Below are 26,494 nucleotides of genomic sequence, written 5' to 3' on the forward strand. Positions count from 1 at the left end.
GGAGATATTAAAAGGAAAAATAATTCTGGGGAAGTAATAAGGAGATATCTTTGAGAAACAGTTGAATATGAATGTAATGGAATATCATTGTTCCATAAGACAACGTTCTTTTAAAAATATATTTTTTTTATTTTTCCCCATTACATTTAAAACAATTTTTTTACATTTGTTTTTAAAACTTTGAGTTCCAGATTTCCTCCTATTCCCATCCCCCATTTAAAAAAAAAAACACATGTGAAATTATATAAAACATTTCCATAAAAATCACATTGTGAAAGAAAACATAGATATTCCCTCCTAAGTGGGGGAAAAAAACCTCAAGAAAAGTAAAGTTTAAAAAAAAAAGAAGAAAAAAAAGAGTATGCTTCAATCTGTATTCAGACACAATCAGTTGTCATCTATGGTTATGGATAGGATTTTTCATCATAAGTCTTTCAGAGTAGTTGTGAATCATATTGTTGAGGATAACAAAGTCATTCATAGCTGATCATCCTGGAACATTGCTATTACTTTGTACACAGTACATTTCACTTTGTTTGCGTTCATGGAGGACTTTCCAGGTTTTCCTGAAAACATCCTGCTTTTGATTTTCCATACAACAATAATATTCCATCAAAATCACATACCATAATTTATTTAGCAATTCCCCAATTGATGGGCATCCCCTCAGTTTCTAATTTTTTTGCTCTGAGAAAAGAGCTGCTCTAAATACTTTTGTACAGAGAGATCTTTTTCCTTTTAAAAAAGTCTCTTTTGGGATTCATGCCTAGTAGTAGTATTGTTAGGTCAAAAGATATGCATGATTTTATGGCTCTTTGAGTATAGTTCATATATTTTGATCATTTATCAATTGAGGCAAAGACAACGTTTATAAAACTTAAAAAAAGACAATTTGTGGAGATGAATCTTCCTGACTCGGGAAGACTTCCTGACTTCATCTAGTGATGAAGTGACACTGAACTCACTTCAGTGATTTCCTGTCTCAGCACTCTATCCAATGTACTGCCTAGCTGTCCCTGTAAGTCCTTAGTTTCTGTATAACATTTTATGTTTTTCTGTAGACAGGATAAGTCACAGAGATGAAGGACTCATTACTATATCAGACTCCTCAGATGAAGAACTTGCCCTTTTGCCAATGACATCAGCTTCTCGACAGCATGATGATGATGATGATGATTATGACTATGATGATGATGACGACAATGATGATGATGATGACGACGATGATGATGTTGTCATCTTGGCAGAAGTGAGTTTTCCTGAGAATACAGTGGTGAGGTATTAATGGAGAACAAATGGATAAAGTGTTTTATAAACCTGGATGTTGCAGAAGAAAAACTTGTCCTCTAAGTTGCTAAGCAATCTCTTAGCTAGTATTCTAATGACCAGTTCCTTTTTGCCCAAAGTAGAAATGATTGTGACTTTGTTTCATTTTTGGAATGGATTATAGGAAATCAAGTCTTCCCCAGCAATTTTAATCATTCTGTTTACTACACATGATCTAGATTCTTCTTAGATCTGAGGAAAGCCAGATGTAGAATCATAGAAATAGGATATAATTGGAAATAGAAAATTTGTAACTGATGACCTATCATCTCTACTTACCAGCATCTGAGATAAATTTATGATGAGCCTAACATTATATGTGGTAGCATTAAAACCTGCAAGACATTTTGATGGCTAACAACTAGAAGGAAGTTATTTGTTAATTTATTTTTTTAAAAATTGGGTTTGTTTTAATTTTATTTTAATAATGTTATTTTTTTTCAATTACATGTAAAGATAATTTTGAGCTTTCATTTTTGTTAAAGATTTGAGTTTCAGTTTTTTTTTTCTTTTCCCCCACGCTAGCAAGCAATCTGAAATAGGTTATACTTGTACATTTATTGTTTCCATATGAGTCATGTTAGGAAAGAAAAATCAGAACAAAAGGGAAAACCCATGAGAAAGAAAAAAAGGTGAAAATAATATGCTTCAATCTGTATTCAGTCTCCATAGTTGAGAAGGGAATTATTGATTCATTGACTTATCCTTTCCACCTTTCCTAGGGAGCATAGTAGTACAGGTAAATCTTTACTGCAGAATGGTTTTGTTTTTGAGAAGATGTGTAAGGACTATATGTCTGTTCTGATCCTTTTTGCTTATGTTTATGATGCAGATCAGCTAAGATATTTGTTTTGATTAGAACCCCTTAAAGTTTAATTATGATTGTCTGATAGATACACTTGTGTAATTTTTCCTCTTCTACATTACTCAGCTGACATAAGTGCATGCACATATGTGCACACAATCACATGCACATATAGTTCTTCCAAGGCATATAAATTATAAAGCTGTTAACTAGTCTTTTTTATTATCATCTTTTTCTATCATGCTCCTTTCTCTTCCTGTCTCAAAATGACTGACTTGTTTGCTTAAACATTTCTTCTTTTTGTGTTTTTGCTCTTTTGTTTATTATTTCTGGCATGGTTAGCTCAGTGCCTAGTACCTAATAAGCACTTAAATGCTTGTTAGCCTTACCAGTAGATATTTAATGATGCTTTGCTTTAGAAAAAGTTTTTTAAGGTATATTTAAGTTTTTGAAATAAATGATGTGGTTTTAGAGATGAAAATGAAAGTATTATTACAATTCTATAAGGAACTTTGGAAAGGTAATTCTGAAAGAAGGTTCAAAATTCTGTTTTGAATGAGGGAAACAGCTAGCTCAATTAGTTGGAGAATATTTCTTTTTAATAGAAAGGGAAACATGATCTTACTTAAAAGAGGGTAAGTTTATTCATACAATCCATAGGATTGTAGATTCATATTCTGGGGGATAGTAGGATTCATCTAGGATGACTGTCATTTTATAGATAAGGTAACTGCTACAGTGAGGTTTGGAGATATGGAAATGAATGTTAGATTAACACTGAGAATCTGAACCCCACTGTTATTTAGAGAGAGTTCTCCAGCATGTTGTTTGATAGAAACAATATACAACACCATACTATCATCTGAATTTCTTTTCTTAGAAGATTTGATTGCTTCTTTTAGGAAGAATGATGCTTATCTGTTTAATTTTAATCAGTTCCATTTGAGAGGCTAAATTGTTTGAAAACATTTTCACTAAGATATTTTATTACCAAGGAATCATAAATGGACAGCTATTTAATTGATTGCCTTCTAAAAACAGTAGCAAAGTAGCATCTAGGTGGTGCAGTGGTTAGAGCACCAGCCCTGAAGTCAGGAGGACCTGAGTTCAAATATGATCTCAGACACTTAACACATCCTAGCTGTGTGACCCTGGGCAAGTCACTTAACCCCAATTGCCTCAGCAAAAAAATAAATAAATAAATAAAGTTAAGTAGCAAGTAGCAAGAATTCTTTACCCATTTCCAAAGACTATTTTTAAAACATATTTCCTCCCAATTATATGTAAAAACAATTAAATTTTTTTAAAATTCAAAATTCTATTCTTTTTCTCCCCCTCCATATTAGTAATTTCATGGAAGAATAAATATTTGAACCAAAAAAAGAAAAAGTGAAAAATAGCGTATTTCCATCAGTAATTAGACTGCATTAGTTCTCTCTCTGGACATGGATAGCATTTTTCATCATGAGTCCTTTGGGATTGTTTTGAATTACTGTATTGTTGAGAATAGCAAAGTAATTCAGAATTGCTCATTGTACAGTATTGCTGCTACTGTGTACTGTGTTCTGATTCTGCTCACTTCATTCTGTCAGTTCATATCTTTCCAGGCTTTTCTGAAATCATCCTGTTTGTCATTTTTTATAGCACAGTAGTATTCTACTATAATTGTATACCACATCTTGTTCAGCTATTCTCCCTTTGATTCCCTCAATTTCCAGTTCTTAACTACCATGAAAGGGATTGCTATAAATGTCCTTATACAAATAGGCCTTTTTCAAAGACAACATTCATCACAGATCACAAGCAACAAATGGTCTGAGTGATATTGGAAGCTTTGGATTTATTGATTAATTTCAATTTTATAAAAAGGTACCTATATTGTAATCAAATATAGGAAAATATTTTGTAAGTTTTTTCCATTTTTATTTTAGTGGTCTTCTCAGAGACGGAAATTAAACTCCTGAAGAAGTACTAGACTTTCTTGAAATTAGTTTGTAAATCATTTTAGGGAGTAAGGCCTGATTTCTTTTTCAAATTAGGTCAAAAACAATTTCTTTTTTTTTTTTTCTTGTAAATGTTAGCTTTATTAAATATGTTAGAACATTTCTCTTTTTTTTCCTATTTTAGACACATAAACAGCAACTGTTGCGACCTATTGTTAAACCTGCTGCCCAATGGCAGGATCTGAAAAGACTGGGAGAAGGAGGGTCTAAAAAGAGTATGACTACTTTTCTGCAAGAAAAGAATGGCCTTTTTTCAACAATAAATAGTGGATCAAGATTCAGTGAAAATAACAATAGAAACCAGGATCCTCAGTTGCCTGGTCCCTCTGAACATAGTAAGCACAGGGCCAAAAAAGACCGAAATCCCAAGCCTGGACCAAGTAATATTCAAGCTATAAAAGTCATTTTGAAACCCAGTGTGAAAAAGGAAATAATCAATTTAGAAGAAGCTAGCAAACATCCGAATATACAAAACCAGTCAACTGAAGACTCTGAACCAGAGCTTATACCAAACCTTCAAGAATCAGCTGCTACAGTAGATGACCAAGTCATAAGAGAAAATAGTTGGTTAGATCATCCATATTTCCAACCCATAGATCAAGAACCAAATGAATTAGCAAATCAAGTTGTTCCACAACAGGGGCAGCCTGAAGCAGACCTCTCATATCGAGATGAGATTCCAGGACCAGCTTTTCCAAGACCAGAACCACAGCAAGATGGAATCCCGGGTCCTTCCTCTCCTCAGCCTGCCCATCCTCCTGGAGAACTTAAAGATGATCAACTAGCAATAGATGATGAGCAGCCTGGTCCAGCTTTCCCATTTCCAGGATCTCATCAGCCTGACTTGGGAAATGTTCCAGAACAAGGAGGCACTAGTGCAGATCAAGAATTTATTACACTACTAGTGAAAGAAACAGTAAGTCTTATTTCCTCCTTTCAGATTTTATCAATCAATAGAAAAAAAGAATTTCATTATTTAAGCCTAGTTTGTATATTTATTAGTTACACAAATGGGAATACTCTTAATCAAGATTTTCCTAAGAATATATTCATATAGATGCTGTAAGATATTGGGAATATTGAGTTGGTAATTTTATGCATGAAAATTGAGTCAGAAACTTTTTATTATGTCTGTGCCCCTGAAAAGTGCTAGAGTTGGAATAGGAACAATTTAGGCTCCTTCGGATACCACTGGGCTGTTTGAGAAGAATCCTTAGCTTTTTGTTTAATTTTGTCTTTATTCCAAATTAAAACCTCAAACATGCTGAATTTCTGTGATTTGTCAACATAATTTAGATTTTTTCCCCCCACTTTTTTAATGAAAACACTAATGGGTAGTCTAAAGAAGCAGTAATGCAGCATATTTTAAAGAAACTGAATTTGGAATTATGAAGCCCCAGATTCTGGTTTGAGCTCTTTTAATAATTTCATGTGTGACCTTGGTTTCACTTCTTTGGGCTTCAGTAAAGTATAGGAATTGGACTTTGAAAGTCTCTTTTTCTTCTAAAACTCTGGGATTCCATTCAAACAAATGAGTCTGAATCCTAGTTATTGGCCTACTTTAGAGAACTGCCTTATACCTCTCCCAGTGTTTGATGTAATGCAATAGAAACCATAATATTCAGAAAGATAATTAAAACAGCTGTATGTTTTTACTCAGTAGTCTCAAGTTTCATAGTTAATGAAATGGAACTAATATGCTTATTCTTCTCTAGGAAGCAAGGTTTCCAGATGTAGCAAATGGGTATATTGAGGAAATAATACATTTGAAGAATTTTTATGATTTAAATGTGTAAGTATAGAATTTAAAACATATTTTTGTCATAGTAGGTTACTTTCATGTTTGTATTCTAGAAAATATACTGTAATAGCAAAATGATCTTGTTTTTACATCTGGTTGGTTTGGAAGCACACATCCATATAGTTACAGTTTTTGTTTTTTTATTTATTTATTTATTATTATTATTATTTTTTAATTTTTATTTAATGATTACTTTATATTGACAACATTATCCCTTGCACTCGTTTCTTTTCCGATTTTTTTCCCCTCCCTTCACCCCCTCCCCTAGATGGCAAGCAGTCCTTTATATGTTGGATATGTTGCAGTATATCCTAGATACAATATATGTTTGCAGAACCGAACAGTTCTCTTGTTGCATAGGGAGAATTGGATTCAGAAGGTATAAATAACCCGGGAAGAAAAACAAAAATGCAGATAGTTCACATTCGTTTCCCAGTGTTCTTTCTTTGGGTGTAGCTGCTTTTGTCCGTCATTTATCAATTGAAACTCAGTTAGGTCTCTTTGTCAAAGAAATCCACTTCCATCAAAATATGTCCTCATACAATATCGTTGTTGAAGTGTATAATGATCTCCTGGTTCTGCTCATTTCACTTAGCATCAGTTCATGTAAGTCTCGCCAGTCCTCTCTGTATTCATCCTGCTGGTCATTTCTTACAGAACAATAATATTCCATAACATTCATATACCACAATTTACCCAGCCATTCTCCAATTGATGGGCATCCATTCATTTTCCAGTTTCTAGCCACTACAAATAGGGCTGCTACAAACATTTTGGCACATACAGGTCCCTTTCCCTTCTTTAGTATTTCTTTGGGATATAAGCCCAATAGAAACACTGCTGGATCAAAGGGTATGCACAATTTGATAATTTTTTGGGCATAATTCCAGATTGCTCTCCAGAATGGTTGGATTCGTTCACAATTCCACCAACAATGCATTAGTGTCCCAGTTTTCCCACATCCCCTCCAACATTCATCATTATTTTTTCCTGTCATCTTAGCCAATCTGACAGGTGTGTAGTGGTATCTCAGAGTTGTCTTAATTTGCATTTCTCTGATCAATAATGATTTGGAACACTCTTTCATATGAGTGGTAATAGTTTCAATTTCATCCTTTGAAAATTGTCTGTTCATATCCTTTGACCATTTATCAATTGGAGAATGGCTTGATTTCTTATAAATTTGAGTCAGTTCTCTATATATTTTAGAAATGAGGCCTTTATCAGAACCTTTAACTGTGAAGATGTTTTCATATAGTTACAGTTCAGAGTGGTATAGAATCTTTTAGCACTTTCAGTTAATGTGTTCTAGGACTTCTCTTTTTCAGATGATGTTATTGCTAAATTTGGTTATACTTGTAATTTCATTTTCATTACAATTTGTGACATTTTATGGGATGGTTGGCAATATTTCTTTTTAAAGTATCACTTTACAGTAGATTACATTTCAACTATTAAAGTTTTCATATGACATTCAGATATTTTTTCTGTAGGTAACAGTGGGATTTTAATATCTACCTGTTTTCAGACTATATAGATAAAAAGTAATATTTCTTACTGTTAGTTTTTCCTGTCAGGAAGTAATCTCATGTCTGTCAAGAAGATATTGGAAACATTTGTAGTGATATGTTTGAGTAATTTAATTTGATATTTGATTGAATATTAAAACATTTTGTTGAGCTACATCTGTTTGTGAGTATAATCTCCTGTAAAATCACAGGCAGCAAACATTCTTTAATTATTTAATTTTATTTTTCCAGCTGCATGCAAAGATAGTTTTCAATGTTCACCTTTGTAAAACCTTGTATTCTGAATTTTGCTCCCTCCACTCTCTCCCACTCTGTAAGGCAGCAAGCAATCTGATATAGGTTAAATTTGTACATTCCTTCTAAACATATTTCTGTATCCATCATGTTGTGTAAGAAAAATCAGATTAAAAGGAGAAAAAACATGAGAGAGAAAATACTATGTTTTGATACACATTCAGTCTCCATAGTTCTCTCTCTGGATGCAGATTTCACTTTTCATCACAAGTCTATTGGAATTGCTTTGAATCACCTCACTGTTAAAAAGAACCAACTCCATTACAATTAATCATCACATAATCTTGTTACTGTGTTAATGTTCTCTTGTTTCTGCTCACTTCACTTAGCATCAATTCATGTAAATCTTTCCAGGCTTTTCTGAAATCAGTCTACTCATCATTTCTTTTAGAACCGTAATATTCCATTACATTCATATTTTATTCAGCTATTCCCCAATTGATGAGCATCTACTCCATTTCCAATATCTTGTCACTACAAAAAGGACTGTAACAAACATGTTAGGCAGCCAAAATTGAACAGGCATAAAAAAGCCTTTGGCCATGAAGAAATTCATCCCCTCTGGTTTTACCCTAGACTTAAGACTTCCTAATTTAAAGACTTCCTAACTTCTATAACATGCTATAAACAGCTTAAAAAAAAAAAACTAATTAGAATTTTAAAAGACTTTGAGATATAAAAAATAAGAACTAAAATGAACTTGCTTTTTTTTTGGGGGGGGACGAAGGGACAACAACCCTGTCCCTAGATTTCCCTCTCGCTCCCAATTCTCAGCCCCACTGGAAAAAAAAATGAAAGCCTTTGAAATATAGATATGCATAGTCAAGGAAAACAAATTCCTATATTGGCCAAATTCCCATATTTCAAAATGTATTTCTGTACCTTGAGTCTAGTTTCTAAATCTAAAATAACTAGAACAGGAAATGTCAAGTTTCATTTTAGATTAATGTTTATTATAAATTTTTCTTATCCCATAAATTAAAAAAATTCATGAAAAATCTTTAGTTCTAGAAATTTACATGTATCTCTAGATTAAATGCCCATATAATTAATTGGACTTATAGCAATGAAGCGTGGAAGTTAGGCAGATTTTTCTAGAATTCTTTTATTTCCTGCTAAGTTATGTTCAGTGTATTTTTAATTTAACCAATAATATTATGATGCATTTCCAAAATAAATAAAAAGCTAACTAAGTACCCAAGTTTCAGTTCCTTTTCTTTTCCTGTTTCTTATGCCTTTTTTACATTATTTCTTTGAGGGTACTTTTCAGAGCAGGAAATTTTCATAAGATTCATTAGAGAACCATGCAGTATTTGCTTTAGGATGCAGAGTAGTAAGGTCTTTGGCTGGTTAGCCAAGATTTTACAATCCACGTTTTTATTTCATTTAAAATTGTCCAATACTGCTTTGTGCTGTAATCACATGTCTAGAGGTAAACAGGTTGGACGACTAATCAAGGTTACTTTGCAGAATACTGCAATCTCCATTGGCATATCAAGCAGAATAAGCAAGAAATGCAATAAACAAGTGACCAGTTTGGGTTTCTGCAAGCCTCTCAATTGATCTTATGTCCTATGGTATTAATGAATAGTATTATGTTTTCAGTAAGAGGAAAGTCTTGTAATTAATTCCTGGTGACACTGAATTTAATTTACATCAAAGTTTTAAACCTTAAATAGTCACAGGAAATGGAATTAAAATGTAAAGCAGATGTGTAAGCCCCAAAATGCAATTCTTAAGCAATTCTTCATTACTCAATGGAATTCCCATTATTTAACTTTTGTTGTGTAAATAACAAGGAATATATAAAATAATTTCATATAAGGTCCCTATTAAATGATAGACCACTTCAAAAAAATCATTGTAATACAGTGACTGTTTGAAATTCTAAAAGATAATGCTATTAAAAAGTTGGACTAAGTATGCCAGCAAATTTGGAAAATTCAGCAAAAGCCACTAATTTGGAAAAGATAAGTCTATATTCCTAAAGAAAGGCAATGTCAGAGGTAAAAACTTTGAAACAATTGCACTCATTTCACATGCTAGCAAGATTGTTTTAAGAACTGAGAATTACCAGAAATCTAGGCTGAGGAATTAGAGGCCAAATTGACAACATTTGCTGGCGTATAGGGAAAGCAAAACAGTTCTCTCCCCTCCCCACCTTCCTCCCCCCCCCAAAAAAAAAAAAAATCTGCTTCGTTGACTAAGCTAAAGCCTTTGACTTTGTGGATCACAACAAATAGTGAAAAGTCTTCAAAGGGATAGGAATACCAATTCATTTTAGTTGTCTCCTGAAAAATCTAGATGAGGGTTAAGAAGCAGCAATTAGAACCAAACATGGAACAACTGGTTGGTTCAAGATTAGGAAAGGAATATAATAAGGCTGTGTATTATTTATTTAATTTATGTTACGAATACATGCAAAATACCAGGCTAGACGAATCAAAAGCTTGGAACTAAGGTTGCTGGGAGAAATATCAGTAATTTCAGCTATAGACAATACCACCCTACTCTGGTGGCAGAAAGTGAAGCCTCTTGATGATGATAATAGAGGAGAAAGAAGAGTGTAAAGGCTGATGTAAAGATTAAAAAAATAATAATAATAATACTATGATAATGGCAGCTAGTTCCATCACTTCCTAGCAAATAGAGGAAAAAGAAATGGAAGCAGTCTTAGATTTTATAGTCTTGAGCTCAAAGATCATTGAATCTGATGATTACATTCATGAACTCAAAAGATGCTTGCTCCTTGAAAAGAAAGCTTTAGCAAATTTAGATAACATACTAAAAAGCTGAGATAACAACTTATTATAAGGATTCATTAAAAATATGGTTTTTCTAGGAACAATATATGGTTGGTAAAGTTGGACTAGGAGAACCACAGAATCAACACTTTTGAATTGTGCTGGAGAATAATTTTAAGAGTATCTTGGATAGTAAGAGCAAATCAGTTAATAATTAAAGAAATTGATCCAGGATATTCAATGGAAGGACAAATACTGAGCTGAAGCTTAAATACTTTGGCATATAATGAAAAAAAGAGGACTTATTGGAAAAGACTGATTGAAGCCAGTAGGAGAAGGTGATGGCAAAGGATGAAATGGATAGAGAGGGTCATAGAATCAGTGAACTTGAGGTTGGGCAGATAATGGAGAACAGAAAAGCTTGACATGCTATAGTTCATAGGATCACAAAGAGTTGGACAAATTTTGTCCAACCAAATAACAACAAATACTGATTGAAATAGACTTTAGTATACTATTTTTCATTTGAACTATTTAGAATTCAGTGGAAATCTGAAAGTGATAGATTGTGAATTTTAGATGGCTTTGGTTTCATACCTCAACATACATGTACTAAGACTTAATCAGTTCATCTTTGGAAGGTCTTGAGTATATTGACTTTGTTTACAATAGGTAGTGATTTTAAAAGACTCAAAAAGATTGAGTAATTATATGTTTATACTAAATCAAGCCAATACTAAGAAGGAGATTGAGATGGAGAAAGGAGAAGAAATAGTAGGACCTGAATGAACTTTCTGACCTTGTTCTCTCTTTTTAATCACCATTGATTTTATCACTGATTATTTATTGACATTGAGGTAATTTGGGAATGGTTGAGGGGATTGTTCAGGTGAGGAACAGTGTATGAGTCTTTTGGAGATGTGTTGGGTCTATATTAGAGATGATGCAGGTGGCAAGAGCTTCTATTCATATAAAGAAATTAAATATGTTATGTTGGATATTCATAAATTGAACAGGACTACTTATTAATGTCCTTGTCACATGTGGGGAAAAAACCCATACAGTTTGCTTAATTTATTAGGTCTTGTTACAGAGTGAAGAAATTAGGTTAATAGATTTGATGTTTTCCTATAAGAAGATTCTGCTTTGAAAATTTATTAAATTAAACCAGCCTTGCAGATTGTAAATGAGGCTATAATTTTAATTATTCTTTGTTCCTGATACATTTATAAATAACTGATACAAATACGAAAATTTTTACTTATGTCAGTATAATGTAAGCTCCCCCAGAGTGGGAGAATTATTTTTCAATTTTTATCTCCAGCATAGAGCCCAACTTCATTGAACGAAGTAAGTACTTTGAAAATGTTTGTTAAATGAATTATTGGACTTTTGTTTATGTGTATTGATAAATACATATGCATATGCAAAAACACACAGAACTATTATTTTATCTCTTTGGTAAATAATGGTAGTATATAAGTTTAAACCACTTGTCTCCTGCTTTTTTGACCATAATGATTTAGCTCTGACTTGGTAACTTCATCTAGCAGTTTCAAGTATTGAATATAAAAGAATGAGAATAAATGGACATTGCTACTTAAGTGAACAAATAGAAGATCGTTTCAGTTTACATGTTTGTTTTTTACCAACTGGTGGAGTTTTTAGTAAGCTCGTTGCCAGGCAAACTGTAATCGTTTTAATTTCTAATGTTGTTTGCCTTATTCTAAGCTTTTCACTTTAGAGAAATATGAAGATAACATTGGGTTTTGTTTTGTGTTTTTTTTTCAGACTTTGTAATTATCTTCTGGAAAACCCAGATTATCCAAAGAAGGAAGGCAGAGTGGTTTTAAATCCTAATAGCAGTCTGCTTGCCAGCCAAGATGAGAAAAAGGTAAATATAGTATTTTTATTTCTAATGTTTTCCAGTATATTCTTGAACTTTTTTTTATTATTCTTCTTTAAGGGGAGGGGAGCATTTCAATATTTTATTACTTTAGGGAGGTTTCTTGATTTTAGTGCTTAGAGTAGGATTTCAAAGTTTTATTCATATTTTTTCTGATATATACTGACCTGAGCTACTGTAAATCCTGTATTTAATTTAATTTAGTTTAATTTCTTCCTGTCATTTCCCAGCATTCTTCTTATCCTCATTCCTCCAGGCCAACAAAACCCCAGAACAAAAAAACTACAGCTTTTAAATTTCATAGTTAGTTACACAATCAGGTCAAGGTCTCCTAGTTCTCCCAACATACCTACAAACTAGTAAATACATCAGACCAAATTTTGAGCAAGAAAGCCAAGAAAAAATAGTTCAGTTGTTTAAGGTCTCTGAATATTGGACTAGGAGCCATCCAGGAGCTCAGTGCAGTGGTAGCAGTTGCACAGTGAGAGTGGGAATATTCCAGCACGCAGACACATAAAAGAAACCAAAAGTATACTAAGGCTGAAAGCATTGGGACTGAAAGAGATCCAAGTAGATCCCTCAACTAGTGCTAGGAGCAATAGGGTAACAAATGACAACTCTGTTAATTATTGTAGTATATATATAGTTTATCATAGTATGTATGTATGTATGTATGTATGTATGTATGTATGTATGTATTGTAGTATGTAGACCCAATTGTAGGTCATAGCTGCAGGGCAGAGAAAAGCAGCCACAATTGAGGAACTTAACTAAACCTAAGAGCAAAGTAGTGATTCAGTTTAACCTTTAGAATAGCACATAAGCCTGCAATGATCTGGCAAGCATTTTAGCACCCAGATATTGAAAGGAAATCTTTCCCATTGTTGTACCAGGTGGAGCACCAGGATAAGAAATTGGAGCAGGAATGGGTACTGTCTGGCTGCTTTGTTGCTCATTATCCAGTTCTGAGTCACGGTTCCAGAGCAGAGAATTGTGACCAGTTAAGAACTGAGCAAAAGCAAATTCTGGAAACCTTTTTATGTACACAGGAGCAGTACAATAACTCACTTCTAACCATTAGCCTAGCATTCAAGCCTAAAATAGAAAAACAAGGATTAAAGAACAAGACCAAAGAAAAACTAGTAGTTCAATCACTCTTAATTTTGAGAACTTCACTGGTTGAGTCCAGCAATAGTCCACAGAAACAAGCCAGTAAATCCTAACCTGAGTTAGGATTGAAGCAATAAAAGTTTGTAGGTTCTTAGACTGAGCTGTGAAAGTAGCTGAAGGAAAAAGAAGACAAAAACTCAGGCCAGACATCTCTTCCTATCTCCTTCCCCTCCCCACCAAAAAACCCCCCACTATAAATCAAAAATCAAGAATTAGGATGGAAGAATGAACAAACAAAAAGAACTTGAACATAAAAGCTTACTGTGGTTTCAGAGAAGCTCAAGACATAACCATAAAAGATAAGACATGAAAATTTCTACAAGCAAAGCCTCAAAGAAAAATGCAGATTGGGAAAAAGTCCAGGAAGAATTGCAAAAAGAGTTAAAGAATTAATTAGAAACTGATCAAAAACAAATTCTAGAAACTTTTTTGTGTGCACAGGAGCAGGGCAATAACTTACTTTTAACCATTAGCCTAGCATTCAAGCCTAAAATAGATTGGGAAAAAGTCCAGCAAAAATTGCAAAAAGAGTTAAAGCAAGAACTAAAGAAAGAGATTTTTATTTTATTTTTCCCTGCTTACATGTAAAAACAGTTTTAAACATTCATTTTTAAAACTTAAGAAAAAGATTTTTAAGACAATCCAAAAATTGAACAAGTTATGGCATGTGAATGTAATGTGCTGCAAGAAATAATGTTGAAGATTATTTCAGAAAAACCTGGTAAGACTTGCACAACCTTAAGCAAAATTAAGTGAGCAAAATCACAGGAAGAATTTATACAGTGATAGCAATACTGTAAAAATAATCAACCCTGAAAAACTTAGTAACTCTAATCAGCATAGTGAAGGACTCATGATGAAACATGCTATCCATCTCCAAATACAGAACTGTTGGATTTAGTACAGATTAAAGCATATTTTCTTCTTTTTTCTTTCTTCCTCTTTTTTTTAAAAGAACATGGCTAAAGTAGAAATTTGTTTTTTGTCTATATGTACTTATAATGGCTTTAATTTTGATTACCTTCTTGATTGATGGAATTGATGGAATAGAGAAGGAGATAATTTGGAAAGGGGGAAAAAATTGAATTAGGAAAAAATTCATAGTCACAGTGGAAGACAATGGCAGTATGAACTAAATATTAGTCTCTGGCATTATCTTGTTTTAAAATTAAGCAGGAGCACTATAATCTTAAGAGGTTTCTATTTTCTGATCTCTATTTCAGTGAAAGAATAAAATAGAAGTCAAAAATAAAGGAAAAGAAAGTTTACCATTGAGAAATGTAAAAAAAAAATAATATTTTGGATTCTGTTATTATTAACTTTTCTTGCTTTCTTCTTTCCATTTTCTTTCTTCCTTCCTATTGATTTATATATTCTTATGGGATGGGACATTCAACACAGTTGCTTTGAGACAACTTGCAGGGTTCTTTGTTTATGTGTTTGTTTTGTTGAAAACATCATATTAACAAATTTTATCAATTTTCTGCTTTCTTTCATTTCAGGTGTCTAAAGTGGACTATTTTGACTTTTCTAAACTCACTCCTCTTGACCAGCGTTGCTTTATGCAAGCTACTGATCTACTCATGGAAGATTTCAAAATGCTCAGCACTCAGGACATCAAGTGGGCACTGCATGAGCTCAAGGGACACTATGCAATCACCCGGAAGGTTCTCTACTTATATTCTTAGATTCTTTTTCATACCCAGATCCTATTCCCCTAGTATCTAGATGGAGAGGTCAGGTTAAAGGATTTAGTATGTTTTCCTTCAAGAACAGAAAATAAAGGTGTGACATTCCTATATTCTGATAAAGTGATGGGGGCACAGTGGACATTCTAAGGAGATCATCAATTTTAAAGTGGAAGGGTTCTGAGTAGTCTCCCAGTCTAAAACCCTTCATTTTGCTTTTGAAGAATCTGAGACCCAAAGAATTTGCCCAAGGTCACACAGGTAAGATTGTGTAGAGAAGAAATTTGATCTTTTTCCTTTCTCCAGAGGACCAAAGGTAAAGCAAAAATATGAAACTCATAAAAATCATCTTTATGTCATGATGCTATGGAAGTGGTTAAGTACTTTTCTTTGAAAATCTGTAAGAAAAGATTAGACAGATGCTCTGTATAATATTAAGGAAAAAAAAAGATTCAAATTGGTGTATATATATGGTACTCTTAAAAGTAACAGATAACTGATTCTCACAGCAAAACAACCCTGTAGGGCTGTGTATAGTATATTCTGCACTTTCCACACACATCCACCTCATATTTCTCATAAATAGCTTTGACATTGGTGTCTTTGAGTTGTTGATCCTGGTTGAAGACCATACTGTTGCTACTGTGGCTAGTCTTGAAGTTTCTCTCTCCCTTGTCTGATCTGTATTTATTTAGAAGGCTGCAGGATGTCTTTGGTTGATTTCCTTTTGTTTCCTTGGACCAGATGCTAATTCAAGATTAGAGCAAGTAGTGACCAAAGTATATTTGACATAGGATGTCTCCAAATTGTTTCTAACTTTAGGATGTGATTTTATAAATTGACACTGGTGTTTGTTCTCTTTCAAAATTTGTGTGTTTTCCATGAATTGTTATGCTCTGCTCCTTTTTACATTTCTTTTTACATTTCTTCTCATAATCAGTTAGACTTTTCCTGGGAGGCAGTTAGTTCCCACACCTGCCCAAGCAACCTTAGTTATAATCTGAATTATTTTTGATCTGGCATCATGGAAATTTTCCCAGCTTGCATTGTAGAGCAGCTCATGACCAGAGAACCCTTGCTTTGCGAGGAATTTTGTTATGTTAGTATACTGGAGAAAACTGCTGTGAAAGGACAGGTGAGAGGAAGGAAGGAGAAAATTTATTTTATATATATTCAGAAGTGATGGTTCTGTTTTCTGTAAATATGAAAATGAAAAAAGGAATGCTTCTTAGTGGAAAACTAGGATTTATGGTTACAGAGGTGTAAGGTAAAACTAATTGCTAATATCATTCATGTCTGATTTCTTTGAAAGATATGTGAAGACAGATCTTTGTTATCTAATAGGATAGGATTTGGTGAATTGACATAGACTATCATGTTCGTTTTAATGGTTATTAAAATAGAGTTCTATCTATGTATAAGTGGATCATGCCACAGATTTTTATGTAAATTAAATTTGCCTTCAGACATGGGGAAGGGAATAGTATTGGCAAGAAGGAGGCTACATGTCCACAAAGGGAAGGAATTGGCAAAGGATTCAAGGACATGTAGGGTCCAGCAACAGAAAAGTGAAAGGAGAAGCAGGAATGTCAGGAGGGGCTGGGGCTACCACAGAAATGGATGAGGATGGTCGACAAGTAGAAATGGGGACAGTTACATGGTACCTGAGTGGAGGCTAGTGGTCTGGATACATGGGTGACTAGAGACCTAGGAGCGGTCTCATCTTTCTTGGTTTTGCAAGTCTATAGCCAGGCTCCATCTGGTGATTGGCTTCTTTTGGTTCTGGTTTTTTTAGATGTTTGTTATTGTTGTTGGGTTTTTTAGATGTTTGTTGTTGTTGTTTGTTTGTTTAGTTTTAATGGTATTGGGGGAGATCTCAAAGCACTGAGCCAAGGGACAAGAGCAGAAAAAGAGAAAAATTTATTATAAAGTTAACCTAAATATTTATTTGTTTGTTTGTTTGCAATGCAGATTTCTTTCAAAATTCTTTACATTAAGCCAAATATGTGTAATGTAAATTTATGTAAAGCAAGAATTATCTGTATGTGCAAGTCCCCTGAGTGGCAGATCCAAAGACAAAACAAAAACAACCCCTGCTATCTTTAAGGAGTTCTGCTATTTACATACAACATTTACATAGAGAACCCCATTCTCTACAGTACTAAGATTTCCAGTTAAAAGTACACATATCTGTAGTGGACCCTGGCAGCACAATTATATGTTTTGTATCAGTGGCATTCCAAAGCTTATAGATAGGATCAGAGAGCAGATTGATAAGTGGTATTTGACAAGTTATAAGTGCCAGTAAGACAAGAGGGTAAGAAATTCAAGGGTAAAGTATCGTATGTAGTTAAGGTGGTTCAACCAAAGGAATAATACTTCAAAATGGAAAGTGAACCAAGAGAAGGAGTTCAGAGTAACTGGAAATTGTGGTGAGGGGAGCAAGGATGAAGAATAGATTTAGGATGATTTCACATGTTTAACCTATATCAAATTGCTTATTTTCTGAATGAGGAGGAAGGAAGAGAATTTGAAAGTCAAAATTTTATCATTGGGGGAAAATTTTGCAGGAAAAAATAGATTTTAGGAGGTGCAAGCCAGAGGAAGAGAATGGTGAGGTAGGAGTTACTAGAGTACTTTGCCCAAACATTATTTCTCTTATGTTTTGCAAACTAAGGTTTACATTGTAACATTTAAAACTGCTTTGGAATCTCATCTTAACAGTATTCTAAGATAGGATCTATATTTTGAGACTTATGGCTGTAGTTTTATGTTCAGTCAAACCTCTCTTGATTGAATCCAGGATTTCATGTTTCTCATATGGGGTGTAAAACAGAGCCTTTGATGTAATTTAAATATGTGAAAAATGGCATCCTAATTTAGAATACACACTGATCCTCCAGGAACTCTGAAAAAAATGAGCAAAGTTCATAGTTATGAATATATAAATCGTAGCATAATTTTTGTTTGTCTTTTTTTTTGTACAGAATGATACATTGGGGCAAGATTCCTGATGATTCCATTGCAAACTACTTAATTTCTAAGCCTTTTAATTTTTTATTATTTGTAGTCTTTGGGAATTATCTACATATTAAATGTTTTTAATGAAGAAACATAAGCTATAAAAACAAGCTTAGGCCTTAAAATCTGAAATAAAAACTTTCAAATGTACTATATATAGATAATGTTGCCTTTTCCTTATCTATGTTGGCTAATTAACCAACACACATTAATTAAGCACATATGTGCCAGGCACTGGGGTTACAGATACAAAGTATAAAGCAATCCCTCTTTCCATTAGACTTGTTCCAAAATGATGGCTTTCCTTCCTCATTGTTTTGTCTTCTCTGCTTGAGAATTTAGTAAAGTGGAAGCTCACTCTTTGACCTTGTAATCAAGTTTTTAGTGGCAAACTGTGATGTCATAATTCTCAGATTACTTAACAAAATAGTCAGGGGGTGGAAGTGGGTAGAGGATTGAGTGCAAGAAATTTTTACAAAGTAACATCTTTTGGAACAGCAGGAAAAGACTGAAAATTACTAGCAAATTAATATTTTATTTTTTTAGATCTTGCCATTTCATCTCAGAATCCCTCAAAATACTTTGCTACACCTTTGAGTGGAACCTGTATAGTGACAGTGACCGTATAGATAAGGAAAGCCTTGATAGCCTGCTGTTGTGGTGATCAATATTGGAAAGAATGCTATATTAGAAGCTCCAGTCTCAGCTTAGCAGCTACCATTATGATTTTGAACAAGTCTCTTCATTTTTAATGGGCCTCAGTTTTCTCATTTGTAAAATGAGGGGTATAGATGACCTATTCTTAAAAATCCCCTCCAATTCAAAATTCTATGATTCAGTGAAATATCTTCAGTATTTCACTAATGATGTGTAAAATATCAGTCATGTAAGATCAGAGTTGATAGTCTTATTTGGGAAAAGATGGTAGGTTTTTTGTTGTTTTTGTGTGATTTATTGCCCCAGACAAATCTAAAACCTTGTTCCTAAAATGTATTCTGCAGAACCATTGTTTTTGCTTTTTTTTTTTTTGAGATGAACTAAAGCCACAATCTCCTTTTAGCCATTGACAATTGTAGTAAAGCATTTCTTCAGTAAGACTAATCCATTGCAACAGCTGCTCTCTCTTTTTAATGAATGAGCTTAACTTTTGTAATAGGACTTTTCTCTGATGAAATCACCTGATGTTACTTTGTTTTCTAAGGAAACAAAGAGAATTTTTTCCATAGATGTCATTAAGTTAAGCATAATTTACTTTTCAACTACTCCTTTCTCCCCAGCTCCATGATTTTTATAAGAAAATCCATAAGATGCCAATGTTTCTATAAGAAAATGCAAACAGCTCAAGGATTTTGAAAAGACTATATATGCATTATAAATTTTTCTGGAGTAGGAATATGCTCCATGTATTGCTAGTATTATAGAAGTAACTCAGTAACTATTTATTCTGATAGTGCAACATTCCAAATCTGTGGCCCCCTACTTTTCAAATGAAAGAGGAAAATTTATACAAGCATTTTCTATTCTCTTCTGAGTCAAAGCTTCATTTTATTTTACTTTTATTACTATAATCATTATGCATAGTTTTCTTGGTTCAATTCTTACATTAACGTATAAAAATCTTCTCACCTTTCTGTGAATTCCTGTTACTTCTTACAGCAAAATTGCATTTATATATCACAATTTTTTCAACTCTTCCCTAGTCAGTGGGAACCCTTCCCCATTTTTAGTTATTTTCTACTACCAAAAAATATTGTTACAACTCTTCTTTGGCTTTGCTTTTTGTTTTAGTGGCACTATTACTTTGTTTCATAGTGTTGAGGGGTTAAAGAGCCTTATTAACAATGAAACTATAGCAACTCAACAAGGCTTTTAAATTTCTGTTGTCCACAAAATATTTCAGAAACTTTTATCATTAAGATACTCAGTTATATTGTTTTCAGTTTTCTGTACTAGACAAGAAAGCTGAGGTCCAAGAAACTTTAGCCTTTGCCACATTTGTTTTAAAAAGTCATCAATAAACATTTATTAAGCATCCTCTGAGTACCAGGTACTGTGCTAAGTTCTAAGGATACAAGAAAAAAAAAAAAGGCAAAAGACAGGCCCTCCCCTCAAGGAGCTCACAATCTAATAGGGAAGTGTAGTGTTCTGGTTAGTTTTCTGGAGATCTTTGGACCAGCCTTCATTTCAGCAGAGTAATCACCACAAGAATAGCCAGGTGATAAAGTCCAAATTCTTTATTATTCCTTCCCAGTCTGTTTCCTTCACCTGGGGCCTGGGCTAGCTTTTTTGAGGCTCTTCAGAGGGGCCTTGGTCTCAGTGGAGGAAGCAGGAGGAGAGCCACCAGGAGCCTGATCAAAGATGGAATGTTCCTCCTCCAGTCTTTGTTGGCTTTTACATATTCTATTACAATTACATACTCTTAGGTGTCAATCTTGTAGAACTATATTAAGTATTAAGTACATGTAGAACTAGAGAATTATTAATCACTGTGCTAAATTAGATAGCCATTGTATTATCATTTCCACTGAGTTAACACCTTTCTCCAGAATTCTGGCCCACTACAGGGAAGACAACAAACAAAATATATACAAGCAAGCTATATATAGGAAATAATTAAAAAGGGGAAGACACTAGAATTAAGAGTGGTTAGGAGACTTTTTATGAAGGATAGAATTTTAGTTGAGACTTTATAAGAAACAGGAAATGGAGATGAGAAGGGAAACCATTCTAGGCATAGTAGAAAGCGTAAGAATATCCTGGAGTCAAGAGATTGAGTCTCTTTTTCATGGAATAGCCAGTAACCCAGTGTCACTGAATTGAAGAATTTGTATTAGGAAGTAAGATGTAAGAAGCCTGGAATGGTAGAGGTATGGAATGCTGGGTAGATTAGGAAGGGCTTTGAATGCCAAAGAGGATTGTGTATTTGATCCTAGAGAAGATCGGGAACCTGTAGAGGGTGGCTGTGTGGAGGTGGAGGGGGGTGTGCACACATGCATATGATCTTTAGGTTAAAACTATTATTTTGGTAACTGAATGGAGATTGAAGTTAGGACGGACTCATAGCAGTTGAATTAGGCATGTGTGATGATGAGGGCTTGCACTGGGTTGGCCTGAAGAACTAGCAGAATGGAGTTGTCCTCTTCAGTAATAGGATAATTGGAAATGGGGATGGTTAAGGAGAAGATAATTACATTTTTGACATTGAAACTGTATACCAAAAATCTAGTTTGAGATGTCTTAAAGAAAATTGTGTGTATGAATTTGACAATCAGCAGAGAATTTGGAACAGGATTGGGTGATGTAAGAGTCTTTAGTGTATACCTGGTAATTAAGTACATGGGAGCTGATGTGATTACTAAATGAAGTAATATGAAGGCAAAAGAGAAGGGAACCTGGACAGACATATATAATCATTTAGCTTCTCAGTTCAGTGGAAACACCTGAGTTGAACTACATATACCTCTGTAAGAACTGTTTGTGTGTGTGTGTGTATAAAAAATTCAAGAGAAAAATTGAGTGACCACATTTGACAGATAATACAATATCAAGAGGAGAAATTCTCTTGAAACATTGTCTCAACGTTCACTTTAAATGGTGGCATCGAAATGGGGAAAAGGAGGGAAATTGCTAATTAGAAATAGCTAAGTTAAATTGAAGCTGAGACCTAACCTTCATGTTGACACAAGTATATCTTTAATAGATTCAGTGAAATTTTAGTGTAATTATCACAAGAGCTGGTACCCTCAGTTCACAGTTAAGACTTTCTATTAGTTATATCGAAAGAAATCTGCTTTAATTAAAATAGGTTAAGAAATGTCAGTTGGTGTCAAAAGAGGGGATTTGTTGTCCTCAGCATTGTGTACAATTTTCTGACTAGTGAGTGAGTAGCAATTTGGTCAAATTTTTAATGATTTCAGGAGTTTTCCCTTAGTAACTAATAAAAAATATTTTCCCCCAATATTTTAAGAGAGAAACAAAAACAGTTACCCTAATTAAAACCCAGTTGGCTTTTTGGATATAGTCTTTTACATAAATGACAATAATATGTAGTAAAAAGGAAAAAATTCTGAAGTAGGAATCAGAAGACCTGCGTTCTAATTATAGATTTTTTGCTTAATGAGGGAATGACTTGGGTAAGTTTAACTTTTTGCTTTTTTCTTTAAAATGAGAATACTTGGGGCAGGTAGGTAGCGCAGAGAATAGAGTACCAGTCCTTAAGTCAGGAGGACCTGAGTTCAAATCTGGCCTCAGACACTTAACACTTCCTAGCTGTGTGACCCTAGGCAAGTCACTTAACCCCAATTGCCTCAGCAAAAAAAAAAAAAAGAAAGAAAGAGAATACTTGCCCTGCCAACTTGTGGGATCAGGGTGAGGCTCATCAGATGAAGTTATATGTGTGAAAAAGCTTTGGAAACTCTGAAGTATTACCATATAAATGTGTGATATTGTTACATGCCACTTATCTGTTTAAAAATTTGGAAGTGAGAAAAAAATCTTCATGATGTTGAAGATGATGTGGTGTTGACTTTCTCTTCCTCTATCCCCAGTAAATAAGTGGATACCACTAGGTGGAATTGTGTTCTTTTAGAAGACAAGTATGCTTAGGATAGTCACAACTTTAACTAAGGCTTAATTATTAGTTAATGCCAGAGCAGGAAGCAATTGTTATTTAGGGTAAAAATAGTTCATTGATTATAGGGTAATATAAATTTAGAGTTTCAAGAGAGTTTGAAGACATCTACTTCAACCTTCTCGTAACAAAAGGGAAAACTGAGGCCCAGATAAGTTATGTGGAACTTCGATAAATTGACACAGTTACTAAATAGGAGAGCCAGGATTTGAACTCTTCTAGGTCATCTGATTGAATAACTAAAAACTTTTTTTATTATAGTACACTACTTTTCTCATAAGCTTGTAGGGGGTTCATTTTGGGAATGGAGAAATGCTGGGATGGAGGAAAGTAGTTCTTTACAAAGCAGGTAGAAAAATAACCAGGGTGAATTACATATTTCCCATTATTGCTTGAGGCCAGAGGGTTGGCCCTGAAATTACCTCTTGCTAACTCAACTTGTAGTCTAGGAGCTAAGAGAAGAAAAGGGAGTGGAAGTAAAGGTATATTCATTATTTCTTTTCTGTTTAAAATATTTCAGTTTTGCTTTTGGCTCTATTATAGAGAAATTGGATACCCGTCTTATTTCTCTAGCTCTAACAATTTGAGGATTTAATTTTTGGCAATTTTGTTATAGCAGTATTTTACTCAATTATGATTTATGTCCCATTGAGTTTCTTATAGGATCTTCCTCTTCTCAAAATAGAGGGGGAATTGTTGAATTATTTTTTAATTATCAAAATCTATACTGTTTCCTTTACTTCTCTTTCCTTCCCTCAGCTAAAATTTCATTTTGGTTAGTCCTCTGCTTTGTTAGTATTTTAATATGACTGGGAAGAAAACAGGCGAAACTATAATGTTTATTTTGTTGCTAATTAGTAGCCCTAATAAGAAATTTGGTCAAAATGAGCGTTCTGGATTATGTGCATTTAAATTTTTCCATATTCATCCTGACCTTTCCCCACCCTCCCAGTCCAATTGCTATGAATAATTGAAAGTTGCCTAAGTTTAGTAACCTTTTCCATTTTTTAATTTTAGGCCTTTTCTGATGCCATTAAAAAATGGCAGGAGCTATTACCAGAAGCCAGTGGAAAGAGAAAAAAGAGGAAAGAAATGAATCAGTATTCTTACATAGATTTCAAATTTGAACAAGGTAAATGGAAAACTGTGTGTGAGTGTTCCTACCTTGTATGAAACCGTTCAGCAGAACTTATCCACTTACCCACAGCAGTCAAATAAATGTAGTTATTTTGTGGGGTGCTTTAGCAAATATACCTGAATAAGAGCCCTGGCTTTTGTTCATAAACTAGTTTCAAGGACAAATACTGATATAGAATAGCTGTTGTTGAGGGTACATCAAAGTTTAAGTAAACATTTTAAGAAAATGAACCTTTTGTGGGGTAGAAAACCACATATAAATAGATACTGTTTGGTTCAACTTTTTGTTCCAACTTTTTGTTCCAGGAAAAAAAAGCAACTGGCTTCCCGTGTCTATGAACTCATAGTATACCGGTTAAAAATATAGATGGACAAGCCATCACTATTAAAGAATCACATGAGAACCTAAGAGAATCCAACTTTTGCAATTTTTTAGATTAAAAATCCTGCTGTATAAACAAAATACATGCCTTTTAGGTGCCTCCTTCATTGCTTTCGTTCTTGTGGATGAAATACCATGTAAATTCTTTACTAAATGTAAGGTCTCAAGTTCCTGTCATCTGCAAGTTGTAAAATTAATGAAATTGCGGAAAACTTCATTTAAGTTGTATGTTTCTTGGGTGGGAGGAAGACAGGGTATCTCCTTCCTTGGATCTTTTTCTCAAACCACTGCTATATTTGGACACATTTTCTTCTATGGGGCTTCTCCCTTATATTGTTGATCCTTTTCTGTTATTCTCCAGACTTGTATGATTTCAAGTATGCTTAAAAGTATAATTCTTTTTATAGAAATTCAGAATTAAGAACTCTTTATAAGGGTGTAGAATCCTAGAGTTGGAAGAGATTTTAGAGATCACATCCTTTTCAATCCAAGAACCTCCTTGATGATACCTCTGACAGGTGGTTTATCCAGCTTCTGTTTGACTTCTTTCTCTGGCTGATACCTCATTTCTTTCTGAGGCAGTTCATTCCATAGTTATACAGTTTGAATGTTTGGAGAGGTCTTAAAATTTTATTTCCTATTGATTTTCACTCGTTTTGCTAAAAATTTTTATCCTACCTTTTGATGATGAACCTCTTAAACTTAGTTGGACTGGTCCTCAGATCACAGATACATAGTCCTTTTTGGTTTAGGTAGCACCTATGAAAGTTTGTACTTTGTTGATATAGCTGTCAAGGACCCTCTCTACATTACAATGCATTTGAATGAAACTTTTATAGAAGTTTCATATGACAATCCTTAAAATATTTAAAAACTGTTTGCATGTTCCTCTCTCTCACCTCCACTCCTCAAAGAGTAAATGATTAGGTCAGAGGTTAAGTTGTAGTAGGGATGAGATTCTTATTTAGTATGGGATAGACTAGATGATCTCTAAGATCTCTTCCAAATTGGAATGTGTGTTCCAAATCTTTCTGCATATGTATGCATGACAGAAACAGACTGTCAGTGAGCTTGTGGTTTGTTTGTGACAAACAAATTTGTCAATCCTGCTTTTCTTTATTCAATACTTTTATAATTGTTTTCTTTTAACTTAAATGTAGCAACTTACACTTACATTTTTGCTAAATTTCATCTTATTTCTCCCTCATCACTTAATTTTTAAGGAGGGGAAAGCATCCTCTTTATTATTTGGATGTGTGTATTTGCAGTGATTTGTGGGATTTTTTTCGGGGAACTAATTGGAATTTAGATCTTAAATTACATGGATCTTAAATCTATATGGGTGGACAAGTTTTAAAATGGAATTTTGGAGGGTTATATTGCTAACTAACTGTTAACTACTAAAAAGTTCTAGATAGTGGCTGACGGGAAAAGAAAAAAGGGCAGGAACAGGTAAATCATTTTTTAAAAATTGTTTCAACTACTTTTACTTTCTTGGTTTTGGTTTATGCCTTTAATACATCTTGTTTCTTTGAGCCAAAACTTTTTTGTCACCAATTTTTAGCATAGGTTTAAAAACATATATCAAGTTCCTTAGTCCACTCTACATAAAAGCAGGAGATTTTTCTTTGAATATAAACTTCTCTTTAACAGAGGAACATGCTTTAATTTATTTAGAAATGTATTAATTATATATCATAATGCTCCAGGCCCTCTAGGTCCTATGGAAGATAGAAAGATTAGTATAACTCCCTTAGGATTCTTGCAATCTCATAGAGGGGAAATGCATACAATTATAATATGAAGCAGTCTGTTTCAAAGAAAATGCTCTTAGAGAAATCATATTTAGTTTTGGTAAAAGGATGCATGGAGGAGGTGATATGTGAGGATAGGTACAATAGTGCAAAATGGGTTAGGTAGCAGTATGTACTTAAGTTTGCATGAAACAAAGAATATATGTAGTGGGAAGTGGTAGAGCATCTGACTGGAAGCATAAAGAGTGAGTGGTCCAGACTGTGGAAGGAATTGAATACCAATACCCAAATTCCTGGCACTATA

At 33.8% G+C, this 26,494-nt stretch overlaps 1 protein-coding gene across 1 annotated transcript in view; it reads left to right on the forward strand.

Moving 5' to 3' along the window:
- Nucleotides 1–26,494, forward strand: part of RNF216 (ring finger protein 216) — a 183,274-nt gene that overhangs the window by 63,255 nt on the left and 93,525 nt on the right. The window contains exons 3-8 of the mRNA XM_051999841.1: nucleotides 1,062–1,249; nucleotides 4,259–5,050; nucleotides 5,850–5,926; nucleotides 12,294–12,396; nucleotides 15,081–15,245; nucleotides 23,935–24,049. Of these exons, the coding sequence (XP_051855801.1) occupies nucleotides 1,062–1,249; nucleotides 4,259–5,050; nucleotides 5,850–5,926; nucleotides 12,294–12,396; nucleotides 15,081–15,245; nucleotides 23,935–24,049 (1,440 nt within the window). The remainder of the gene's footprint in view (nucleotides 1–1,061; nucleotides 1,250–4,258; nucleotides 5,051–5,849; nucleotides 5,927–12,293; nucleotides 12,397–15,080; nucleotides 15,246–23,934; nucleotides 24,050–26,494) is intronic.

The sequence above is a fragment of the Antechinus flavipes genome, chromosome 1 (assembly GCF_016432865.1).
Source record: "Antechinus flavipes isolate AdamAnt ecotype Samford, QLD, Australia chromosome 1, AdamAnt_v2, whole genome shotgun sequence".
NCBI classification, from domain to species: Eukaryota; Metazoa; Chordata; class Mammalia; order Dasyuromorphia; family Dasyuridae; genus Antechinus; species Antechinus flavipes.